The sequence below is a fragment of the Falco biarmicus genome, chromosome 3, assembly GCF_023638135.1.
Source record: "Falco biarmicus isolate bFalBia1 chromosome 3, bFalBia1.pri, whole genome shotgun sequence".
Classification (NCBI taxonomy): domain Eukaryota; kingdom Metazoa; phylum Chordata; class Aves; order Falconiformes; family Falconidae; genus Falco; species Falco biarmicus.
Window position 1 is genome coordinate 66,508,643 of NC_079290.1, and position 12,769 is coordinate 66,521,411.

Here is a 12,769-nt window from a genome sequence, read left to right on the forward strand (position 1 = left end):
TGTAAAGAAAGTATGACCTTGTAAGACCATGTTTTTAGGGCTAATTGCAGTTTAACCTGTGTGTAGGAATCCTGTTATCTCCTATAGTTTTGTATTCTGTAGTTACTTTTGTGGCAATTTTTTTTAGGAGCCTTCTGAAAGATAGGAGTGTTTCTGTGCATGAACATTTTATATACAGGCATTAAATGTATGTGCCCGTGAGTGTGATATAATGTGTGTGTGTGTATTTAAAAAATAGCATGGTGAAATCAGAAAAAAGTTGTGGAAATCTCCAAGGCAGATGTAGAAGATACATTTTTTGAGCCTGATTGGTTTCCAAGTCAGCTGCCTGTATTTACTTCTATTTGATGCCTGTTACTTAAGTACTGCAATTTCTGTTTTGTTTGGAGAGGGGGAAACCCTTATGCATAATTTTTAAAATACTTCTTTTGTGAAGTTAATTGTTTTTTTATTTGTTTCCAGGAAATGGCTCTTGAAGTTAAATGAGACTGGATAAAACACATAAATGAAGCAGAAGCTGCTCTGCATGTGTTAGGGCTGTATCACCACAAGCACTGCTGATCAGCCAGACTTGGTAACTTGTCATAATGAAGAAAATTAGTCTCAAAACAATTCGCAAGTCCTTTAACTTAAATAAAAGTAAAGATGAAAGTGACTTTGTAGTGGTTCAGCAGCCATCGTTAAGTGAATTTGGAAAAGATGACTCCTTGTTTGGCAGCTGCTATGGTAAAGATTTGGCTAGCTGTGAAGTCAATAGTGAAGATGAAAAAGGCGGCAAAAATAGATCAAAAAGTGAAAGCTTAATGGGTACGTTAAAAAGGAGGCTTTCAGCAAAACAAAAACAGAAAGGCAAAGGCAGCACACCATCTGTAAGCTCTGCAGATGATGACACCTTTTCTTCCTCATCTGCTCCAATAACCTTCAAAGATGTGCGAGCTCAAAGACCTCTGAGATCCACCTCCCTCCGTAATCACCATTACAGTCCAACTCCATGGCCTCTTCGACCTACAAATTCAGAAGAGACTTGCATCAAAATGGAAGTGAAAGTGAAGGCCTTGGTCCATTCCTCTAATCCAAGCCCAGCACTGAATGGTGTTCGAAAGGACTTCCATGACTTGCAGTCAGACAGCGTGTTCCAGGAACAAAACAATGCATTAAAAAATACGGAATCTCAGAATGGGGACTTGCATCTTCATATTGATGAACATGTGCCTGTAGTTATTGGATTAATGCCTCAGGACTACATTCAGTATACTGTGCCTTTAGATGAGGGAATGTATCCTTTGGAAGGATCACGTAGTTACTGTCTGGATAGTTCCTCACCCATGGAAGTTTCAACTGTTTCTTCTCAAGTGGGGGGGAATGCTTTCCATGAAGAAGAGAGCCAAGTGGATCAGGATGTAGTCGTTGCACCGGATATCTTTGTGGACCAGACAGTGAATGGCTTGTTGATTGGTACCACAGGGGTCATGTTGCAAAGCTCAAGAGTTAATCACAGCGATGTCCCTCCACTCTCGCCTTTGCTACCTCCAATGCAGAATAATCAAATCCAAAGGAACTTCAATGGATTAAATGGCACAGATGCCCATGTGGCTGAAAGTATGCGCTGCCATTTGAATTTTGATCCTAACACTGCCCCTGGAGTTGGAAGAGTTTATGATTCTGTTCAGAACAGTGGTCCTATGGTTGTGACAAGTCTCACAGAAGAACTGAAAAAACTTGCAAAACAAGGATGGTACTGGGGCCCCATTACACGTTGGGAGGCAGAGGGAAAATTAGCTAATGTGCCTGATGGCTCGTTTCTCGTTCGAGATAGTTCTGATGATCGTTATCTTTTAAGTTTGAGTTTTCGTTCCCATGGAAAAACTCTTCACACTAGAATTGAACACTCAAATGGTAGGTTTAGCTTTTATGAACAACCAGATGTGGAGGGACATACGTCTATAGTTGACTTAATTGAACATTCAATCAGGGACTCTGAAAATGGAGCTTTCTGCTATTCGAGATCCCGACTGCCTGGATCTGCAACTTACCCAGTGAGACTGACAAATCCAGTATCTCGGTTTATGCAGGTGCGTTCTTTACAATATCTGTGTCGTTTTGTTATACGTCAGTACACCAGAATAGACCTGATTCAGAAACTGCCTTTGCCAAACAAAATGAAGGATTATTTACAGGAAAAGCACTACTGAAAGCTTACGGGAATCTTGCATCTTGCACTTTGGGAACAACAACAACAAAAAGAGATTGAATTACAGTTTACAGACTTTCATTATTATCAAAATCTTTTGCTGCCATAAAAATATTTCATTTTTGTGTGTAAAAGGAAAGTAATGCATTTTGGATTTATGTTTGTTTTGGGATTTTTTGTGTATTTTGGGGGGCTTCTTTTTTTTTGGGGGGGTGGGGGGAAGAATGATCTCCAGTTTATTTTCAGAAGTGTGAAATAGCTATCTTTCATCAATGTGCAGATTAATCACAATGTGAATGATCAAATTCTCCTTAATTTCCCCCAAGTCCTTTGCTGCTATCCACTGTGATTTTTATGCATTGAAAGCACATTTCATGTGTATTCAACCATAAGTAAAAGTAAAATGAAACTTGTTGAATGGAATTTTTTTCCTTTAAAATAGCCTGTTTGAAAAAAAATGATTGTGGATAAAAAAACATATTGGTATTCTAAATCACAGAATTTACATCTATGTTAAAAATTATTTCCTAGTATCCTAATTATAAATTTCTATAGAGATATGTCCTAATGTAGAACATGCAGAGCTGTGTGATAAGAACATGGTTATGCAGCATATCTCTGGAAAAAAACCCCACCTTTCTCCTAAACCTTGTATTGTCTGTAGACTCTTGTCTTTGAGAAGGCTGATTCGGCCTTCTTCTTGTCTCAGTATTTTGTCCTTCTAAAAATGGCCTTTAAAAAAAAAAAAAAGCCTATGAAAGTCAATGTGTAGTACCTATAAGGAAATTGTGGTATTGGGGTCTTGTCAAATACTGTCTTTTAAAATCATGCCATTAGTTACATAAATGAACACCTACCAGGTCCCCTCTTTCTGTCCTTTTCCCTCCTGCCTCCTCTTGCTGGGGTGGGAATAGACCATAAATTGATAAGCCATTTTAAGGATGGGGTAAAACTTCTAATAGGATGACTTCTACAATATATGTTCAAGCTACTTGGATTTTTATTATTTTCCATTTTCTGCATTTTTTTCATTTCAAAAGTGCAGTAATACACTAATGTCCTTTGGATCATTTCCCCCTTTTTTTTTGGGTATCCTTTGGGGAGGAAGGAACAGGACTGATAATGTTTTGGATGAAAGATGCTTAAAATGCATCTCTAAAGCTCTATTCTCACAGCCTTTCAAATTATGGGGAAAAGAGGTTTGGATATACACTGAATGCAGAAAATGTTTGTTTACTGTCATGAAATATGTTTTGACATATGAAATATTGAATCAATTAAGTAAATGTTTGTATCTGTCAAAGATTCTGGCATTTGGAAAGCTTACAGTTATTCTAACCTTCTGTAGGGAAAAAGACTTTCAGTGGGGAGTACAGGTTCTACATTAATATTTTTGTCATACAAGGTTAATCCATGGCATTTTTCTGATTTGTTTCAGGTTTCTTTTCCCCATGATTCTATCTTTTATGAGTTATTTGTAAAAGGGAGCTAATTTGGGAGGGAGGCTTGCTTTGCCTGCCTCTACCCCTTGTTTTGTATTTTAGAATGTCATCTTCCCCATTTCTGGTAGGAGTGGCTAGTCAGTAAACATCAGCTTAGAAAATGCTGTTCATCTTTGATAGAGCTTTCTTGTTTAGGTCATTTTCTTCTTGTTGAAGCTAATATTTTTGTCCCCTGAAATAAGTCTTTAATAATGAATACAGTATTGCTGCAAGGTGGTGCAGTAGCACTACATCTTGGGTTGCCTGAATTGATAGACAAAATTTATATTTTTTTAATTTATTTTTTGACCATAATGTTTAACTAAAAAATAAAAAAAATCAAAGGTAGATAAAGGCTGCCTTTGCTTTTAAAGGGAGGGAGAATAAGGATTCTTTCTTTAGTCTGATAAAGTTTTAAACTTAAAAAAAAAATAATCTAGAGCAGTCTATATGGATAATTTGTTGGCTCTGCCATTGAGATATTATGTATGAAAGTGTGAATTCTGTTTTCTTTTTTTCCCTCTACTGACTTACCCCCCTCCAGCTCCCCTCTCCCCCCCTGCCCCCCCCCCCCCTCCCCCCCCCCCCCGGCCCTGAATCAGGACCACTAACTTTATTCAGAAGGCACAATAACCTATTGTATGGTACAGTGTTCTGATTCTGTCTGTGGGGAGGAAAAAGAAAATCATTTTTATGGATTTCAGACGCATACTTTTGGAAGAAGACCTCTGGCATTTTCTTCACTTTAAAAATTCTTTCCCCATACAAGCTAGAGGACCTATGCATTCTACAGAATCTTTGAAAGATTATAGTATATTAAATATTTTCTTTGCCATTTTAATACCACTATTGAATGGATTAGATATGTTTATCCTATGCCACATGCATTAATTTAGCAGTCATTACATTGAAACATAAATATTTGAAGCTATAATATCCTGGTCTTGTTCCTGAATTGAAAAATGTGTAAGAACACACGTTAAATTTCTTGCCCATGCCTTTGTAAATGTTCGTTCGTTCACTGATACAAGTTGATGCATTTTTTTTTTTTTTTTTAACCACTTTGGTTCAGCTATCCATCTTTTTAATTGCCTTCCTTGCTGTGTTCTTCACCTGTGAACTTAATCAGGTCGAGTTAACTCTCCCCGCTCACATCCCCGCCCCCCCCCCCCCCCCCCCAATCTTCCACAAAAGGAACACTGTAAAGTGGTGGATGCCTAGGATATGAGAACCATATACCGCTTTGCTTCTAAATAAAAAAGTGGTGGTGATATTTCTACTAAGCTCAAAATACTTTAAATCAGTAATAAGTAGACACAAATACTTACTTTTACAGGTTTCATTAATTAGAACCTCAGAGTATTTTTTTCATGCTGAGGTAACTGGCCAGCCAGGAGAAGGAACCCAGAAAAATTACTTTGAAAACATTAAAGATACTTACCGTTTCTTATAATAAAGATTAATATGAAAGAAACACAGTAACATTTAGTTATGAGACAACTTAGAATTACTCAGCGTAACCACAAAAATTGTGTTGACTTCTGCTTCATGAAAATTAGAGGAAAGAAGTTTCCTTGACAGATAATAGGAAGATGATGGAGCATAGTTTGGGGGCCTTTGGAAGTAGATACACTAGGAATAAAAGCTAACAGACTGTGATCCTCATAGAGTAGAAATATGGCTATTTATTCAGCACAACAGTTTAAGGATTCAAAAGATATGCTTTTTATGCAATTGAATTGTGGGAAAAATGTTTTTGAAAATGAAACTTTGAAATAAAACTTTTTTTTTGAGCATCTGAAATGATTGACGTTATTGATAACATTGTCTGTTTTACCAATCAGAAGAGTAAAACCACACCTTGTATTTGGAAATAGAAAAATAAATTTGCACAATTTCCTCTGTGGTTTTTTTTTTTTTGGTTTTTGTAATCCAGTGTTAGGAACAACTGAAAGTGATTTGTATACTTTAATCTATACTATACTTTGAAGGATATAGCACTTATCCTACTGTTGCCATAGTGAATGCCATCTTTTTATCAAAATCTTTTTCTGTCAGAAGGATCAGAAATGCAATTATTAGTTAAACTCTTTCTTCTCAGATGAGCTGACTTTGCATTTTGTTAAAGTCAATTTCTTTCTATGAATATTGACTGCTGGGCTAAGTGAAATCTTGTGCAGTTTTTGTTTTGATGCATTTTATCGATGTGAATACTGGAATTATGAATTTAAAATAGCATACCAGCAATATATGGGCTGTGATTCTGATGAGAAGTATTTCTGTGTTCCAAACTTTCAAATTCTGAGCTAAGCTATGGATAAATTCATGATTGCCAATTTAATTTCTTAAAACCTTTTTATGACTGCAAAGAATAAAAATTATAAGCATTCTTTATAAATAAAAAAAATGGGCTAGATGGTAGTTCATAATATGGGAAATATGGCATTGTTGTATCTGGAAAGTGTTCTAAATTCTACTCAGATAATGAAAAATTCTTAAAGAATTTTGTATGAATACCTGTTGGGTTGAAGAATTTTTATAGTGGTGACTGAGTGCCATGAAGTTAATGCTTACAATCCAGATTGCTGTAGTTTACACTTCTCTCTGTTTCAGACCTGGTGTGCACTATTTGTACTAAGCACGCCACAGAGTGAATTATCCAAAGTCCATTGATTTTAATGTGTTTTGGTTTGTAAACAAAATTATAGTAATTTCTTGCACATTTTTGAAAAATAATTGTATAAGGATTTATGTATCTGCTTCTGGATACGGTGTGTAAATAAAAATTTCATTCACAAAAAGATTTGTGGAGTGTTCTATACCGTAATGATCTAAAACAAAAAATATGAAAGACATTGTAAAATTTGGACATCTGACTTAAACATTTAAATTTTAATGGTTACTGGTTTATATTTTTATATTTTTTTACTGTTCTATATTGTTTAACTTGTTAGTTGACTTTTCATAGTATTTCTGTATATTGATTATATTAAATCATACTTTTGAAAGCAAGAAAAAAATTGCCAGAACATAACTGGAATATATTTTTTAAAAGGTCTGCGTATATACTGTAAGCTAACTTTTTGATAATTATTTGTTGGTTTTTTTCCCTTAAAAAAAAAATAGATTGTAACAAAAGTCTCCATTTCATCTAGATGTACGTCAAAGGTAACACACCATCTCTTGTCTTCCAAGTAAGCAAATAGTTCTTACTTAGTTGCAAAGTTAAAAAAAGAACACCACCACCACAGTGTCGATCTCCATATATTCACTGGATGCTGTCCATTTGCTTTAAAAAGGGAGTGACATTTTAAACCCTGGGAAATTACACAAATAAATGAGAAAATCGAGGATAAACAATTTGTTACAAAACATATGTACAATTGTTCCCATGTTTTTGTGTAGTTGGAACTTAGAGTCACTATTCAAATTCAGTGAAATACTACCAGCTCCTTAGGTCTTGTTTATAACTGATTTGATTTTGTTGGCTTTTTTTTAGTTTTTATTTTTTAAACAAACAAACCCCCAACCTTGGTAGAAAGTAACTCTTCTTCGTATTGTCTGCAGCTGGTAAGTTACAGAATACATAGAAAAGTACTTAAGTCCTAAAACACTAACCAGAAATAATTCATAGTTTTTGCCACTTAAGAGGAAACTGCCTTCTCCTATTTTGTACTGCTGGGGCTGGTATGGTGGTGTCCCCCAGCACACAGGGGATTTTGCTGGGGTTTTGTTAGTAAGTCTGCGTGATGCTCTTCTCTGTGTTTGTTCTACTTCAGAAAATTTGGGGAAAAATAAACTTGTGCTCAAATGTGTCTTTGGTAAGTGGCGAAAGGTGAGTAAGAGTTAATTTTACAGCCGCCTGTAAAATTAGCACAATCCAGGTGGGGTTGAAATGTTTATAGTCAAGATGCCTGTAATGCTAGTTATTCCTACCTCCTATTCAATCAGCTTCACAGCTGTGAGAGTGGAAGAGAAATTCTAAGACGCTGCCAGATACAGAAAGCTTGCTGTATGCCTGATAACATAACCCTTGTACCAAGGCAGGGCTTGGCATTGAGCATGTGTGTGAATTAAGTCATCCTCTGCAATTAAGACCTCAACGATTAGAAAGCTGTAAGATCTAGTAGAAATCCATAATATTTTGAAGCAAAGTTTGATCACAGCACTCCAGCACACGCGATTTGCCTGCAGTGTGCTTTGGGTTTTTTTTCTTTCTTTTTTTTTCCTTTTCAAAGGCTGAGGTTTAGCAGAGCATTTTAGCATTCCGTGTGGCATTAGCATGCACGTCTGTGACTTTCCTGGTAAGGCAATACCTACTCTTTTCTGTCAAAGCCATGTAAAGTATGAATAGGATGTTGTAGGGGGTGGAGGCAATGGTTATTTGTTTGGTTTTGGGAAGTAACTCAGAAATAAGAGGTGTTCTGCCTCCTGAGACAGGAGGCTGTGATTCTTTCAAGCCAGCTTGCCGCATGCTTTGGTAAGCTACTGAGTCTCTCAAACTGCGAACTTTGAAGATGGTACTGCTGAGGGTTGTAGGCAGGGCACCAGCCCTCAGGAAACAGGCTTAAAAAGGAAAGGAATCTTTCCTTGTGTAGAATGAGGAAGGAAAGATAAACAAGATGCTTGATGTTTCACTTTTGGTGGGTGAGAATTAAGTATTTTGGATGCAGATGGCGCAGGAATGTGTGATGGAATCTGGTCTGCTCCTGACACTTGACAGCTCAAGTGCCATTAGAGCAGTCATGTGTGGAGGAAAGAGTCAACATACAGTGAAAGGAAGAGGAGCTGTAGCAAAGGTAATGCAAGGTTTGTAAAACTTAGGAACACCTGTATCTGATGTTAAATGTGTGTTGTCTCATCTGTTCTTCAAAATTTCCAATTTCCTTTAATTTGCAAAACTGTTCAGCTGCAGTTCCAGTTTGCATGGCTGTGAACAGGGCATTGTGTTCTCAGCTGAGCCTGCCACAGTAAGAAGGGCAGCTTTTAAAAGGAATCCCTGTTGGTTCCAGCTATTTAAATGGGAAATGTTGCTCAAGTAGATGAAGTAATTCAAATGTATTTTCCCAAATTATTCATGAAATGGCTAGGTCATCTATCATTGCGTGATCAACTTCACATCTATTTCTTAATGATATGTGTTGTCTTTTCAGTTATACACCTTTCAAATAAGAAAGGAAGGAAAACACTGCTTGAATTTCTCAGACTGTCACTGGATGCTTCTGTGTTTGACCACATCGCATCAGCCAAGGGGGTATCTGGGCTGAAGAGATTTTTGGCAGTGTTGTGTTCCCACAGAACATTCCCCCACACACACCTTTTTCTTTGCCCCAGCCCTCTGCTTCCATCAGGAGACAGCAGCTGTCTTGTTCGGTTTCTGATGGAATTGTTTGGATTTTCAAAAGATTTTCTCTGTCTGCTGCTGCATATTCAGATTTCCACTGAAACGTGTGCTTTATATTTTCTTTCAGAGCACCTTTCTTCCCTGGTTGTCTGCCGTGTATCACTGAGAAGAAAATAAAACAAATGTGAGTGTTCTAATAGTCTTCCAACCTGTTCTTTTCTGAAGTGAAATTGTTTCTGGTTTAAACACTCCCATTTTGAGTTAATGGAAAAGTTACCTGAACTATTTTGCGCGAGTAGTATCTTGCAGTCAGTCTTATGATGCTGAAAACTCTAAAAGTGTAATCTTCAAGACTTTATTATTGCACAATAACTTGAAGAGACTCAATAGTTCTTATGAGTGTAAAGTTTGGAAAATGTTTAGGTTGGAAAAATCAAGTCTGTGAAATTAATCTCATTATCTTTTTATACTTTTTAAACTCCTGTGTGGGGGCACCAGCAAAATGAAAACTATTCCTGTTGAGGCGTCATACCTTGTCATGGTGAAAACTTCTGCTGAGCTCTGCTGAATGGAGAAGGTGTTAGGGAAATTCCCAAATCTCGGGCAGAAGAATATAACTCTCGTCATTCCTGAAAACGGAAGAGGGGTTGGCTTGCAGGGTAGGTGGCACGGCAGGTGCCACTCCTGGTGTGTTTTCTGCCTGCATTGAGAGAGTCAGTGGGTGATAGGACCTCTCATGAGTTCCTTTTTAGCTTTTGACATCTTTTCCAGATCTTGCCACCAATGACAGTATGCTGGTGGCTAGGATTGTTTGAGAAACTCCTGTCTTTCTAGGCTGTATTGAAAGTAAAAGGTACCAAAGTGCAAGGTCCATGGTAGACTTGCTCCTTTTTGTTACTCATCTGTGACAGTCAATGACTGATTGCAAGTTTTCTAACTTCCCCTTACGTTTTCTTTTTCTTCATGTATTTTTTCAGTTTCGTCTGATGAAATTCATCTGGATAAATCCAGATCAAAGAAGTGATAGAAGGATGGAAATTGTTATTATTGGTGTATTTTCAGTGGGAATTTTTTTTTATCTAGTTACAAGTAGTTACATGAAACTTAATATTGACTTTGTTAACATCTTCACACCAGTTAAATGTTAGGGTGTGTGTATTGAAAAAATCATTTACTTTTGTGGGTTAATATAATGTGGAAAGTGAAGATAACCTCACCATCATCTACTGGTATGTAATTTACTGTATATCCAAGTTTCATATGAAGATAATACTTGGAATGAAAGTCATAGCCTCTCATAATTAGATCATTACCTTTTCTCCAATTAACAGTGGTATTTGGGAAAAAGTTACTTAAATTCTATTTTTCTTCAACCAGTTAATTTTTGAAAGCATTTCCTTTACATGAGGAAAAAAAAACAACCAACCAACCCACTCAAAACACCTAAAAAACCCCTAATAATTTTGGCACTGTCGAACCTTCAAATGAACATTGACCTAAAATTTTCAAGTGTAATTAAGTGAAATCCTGGAACAGTTTTCTATGGGTAGTGAAGAGGCAGAACGTTGAACTGAAAAGCTTTTGTTTCAGAAACAGTATCTGCTGTCATAATAATAAAAGTCTACTTTCTGTCTAAAAATCCAGTAATATATGAATTTAGTATATTGTTTTATTCTAATATAATAAAAAGGCTTTCCAACTGCAATGCAATGCAAGAATAAATATTACTTTGATGTTGTCTGACTGAACTGCTGAGACGTGATGTAGAAACTTCTATCATGGTTAATATCATACATAGTTCAATGGCAAAAAATGCCTGTCTGAAGAAAATAAAATAATCCCTGTCTCCAACTACCCCAAAATCCCAAATCCTTCCTTTTATACATGACCGCCATGTACAACTGTGAATGTAAAAGGTTTTTATAAGAACTGCAATAAAATAATCAGCATTTAAGATTTGTTCAAGTATAGCTAATCTTGTTCAGTGGCATATATTAAGTGCAAATAAATCTGTGCTCAAGATAAATTGTTCTAGGGCATAGCTGTTTAGTACAGACACGACAGGTGATATGCAAATATAAAAATAATTTGTAATGAATTTGAGAAGGGCATACAACATACATAAAATTTGCTTCAATTAACTTTCCAGTGAATTTGTTATCCTTCCAAGAACCAGTTACAATAGTCAACAGAGACTAATTGTTTGATAAGTTATGGCTCCTAATTAATACTCAAATAATTTGGTTAATTTATATAAATCAAATTACAATGCATCAGAATTAAACTTGTGGTGGCGTCTAAGAGGGTTGTGTTTGTTTTCTGGTTTTGTGGAGGTGGGGATTGAATTTTCTCCAGTGTTGTCCACTCTACTGCTCCAGAAGTGTGAAAGTTAGTGTTTTCACAGGCTGAGTTAGGAAATTGATGTTCAGTTTTGTAGAGATTTGATTTTTTAGAATTTTAGGTAGTGTGTTCAGTCATTGGCATGATATTGTGCTTGTAAAACTGTCAATATTTTGTAGTATAGAATATGTGATGTGCAATGCAAGGGAACAAAATAAATACAAAAATAATAGCTATGAGCTCCTGGGAGATGGTAGAAATCGTTTTATAATTTGCTTTTAAAAAAGTCATTTTACTGTTACATATTTTTGCTTTATGCCATAAAATATAGTTTTTAAATGTAAGGAAATTACTTGAAGAGTAACAGTGTTTTAAAAATTGTGATTTCCTTTTAAAAAACTAGTAATTATGCTTTATGATGCTGACACTTGTTCACATGCACACCTACATCGGGACATATGAGTGTGTAGAGGTGGCAGTTCTCTTAGCACTGTAACTCTTAGTTCTGACACTTCTCCCCCTGCTTGCTTTACCCAGCCTGATCATTTACAGCTCAAACTCTCCTGAAGATTTAATCACTCATTTTGGTGTAATTTTCCCCAGCTGCCCTTAGAGCATCGCTGATGTGACTGCTGTATGGGATATTCATATTAAAACCTGCAGTGTTACTTAAGGATAAACTCTATCCCTTCATATTGAAGAAGGAGAAAGGAAATAAGAGTATGAACATCGTTCAGTTGTCATTTGTGGCATCGGGATTCATACAGCCATGTGAAGGGCTCTGGGTTAAATCTTTGCCTGCTTTCAGCAATGTAGTAATGGTTGTTGCCTGACAACTTGAAGTAAGTTATTCTAAAGTTAAAGAGAGCAGATAAAGTATTTGTTTCTAGAAGTCTCTGTAGAAATCTTCCACATACGTATTAGTGCTTGAGGCTTTTCATGATTTAAGGCAGGCATTCTCGGGAGTTGTCATAACAAGAATAAGAATAATATGGCAGAGAAATGAGCCTCCATTTATAGCCGATGCTGGTCATCTGGCTTTGCCTGCCCTGAGTATGACCTGCAACTAACTACTCAGGGTCGCCACAAGCAGCTCACCATTGAAGTAACATGTTGCTGTCCAGGGGCAATGAAGTTATTTCACGTAGCCAATGTACCAAGTGTGAACTGGGATCAATGATTCATTGTCTTTCCCAAAAGAAGATCTGGAGAGGGCGGAAGTGAAAGCAGGAGGAACAGGTTCAAAAGCAGGAAGAGGAGGAGGTGCTTTGTATAGCCCATCTTGAGGTGTGAAGCTCCTTTTCACAGATGTTTTAGATGCTAAGAATGTACACAAGAACATGGTAAGTTCATGTGTTAAAAATACTTGTAGTCTGCTAAATGCAGAGGTGGTGCAGGATGGCAAGGAGGGCA

At 36.6% G+C, this 12,769-nt stretch overlaps 1 protein-coding gene across 3 annotated transcripts in view; it reads left to right on the forward strand.

Annotated features, from left to right (window-relative positions):
• SOCS6 (suppressor of cytokine signaling 6) overlaps positions 1-6,473 on the forward strand; it is a 29,862-nt gene extending 23,389 nt beyond the window's left edge. For all 3 annotated transcript variants that reach the window (XM_056332365.1, XM_056332364.1, XM_056332366.1), the window contains exon 2: positions 463-6,473. In XM_056332365.1, the coding sequence (XP_056188340.1) occupies positions 588-2,192 (1,605 nt within the window). In that variant the 5' untranslated portion in view covers positions 463-587 and the 3' untranslated portion in view covers positions 2,193-6,473. The remainder of the gene's footprint in view (positions 1-462) is intronic.
• The last annotated feature ends 6,296 nt before the right edge of the window (positions 6,474-12,769 follow it).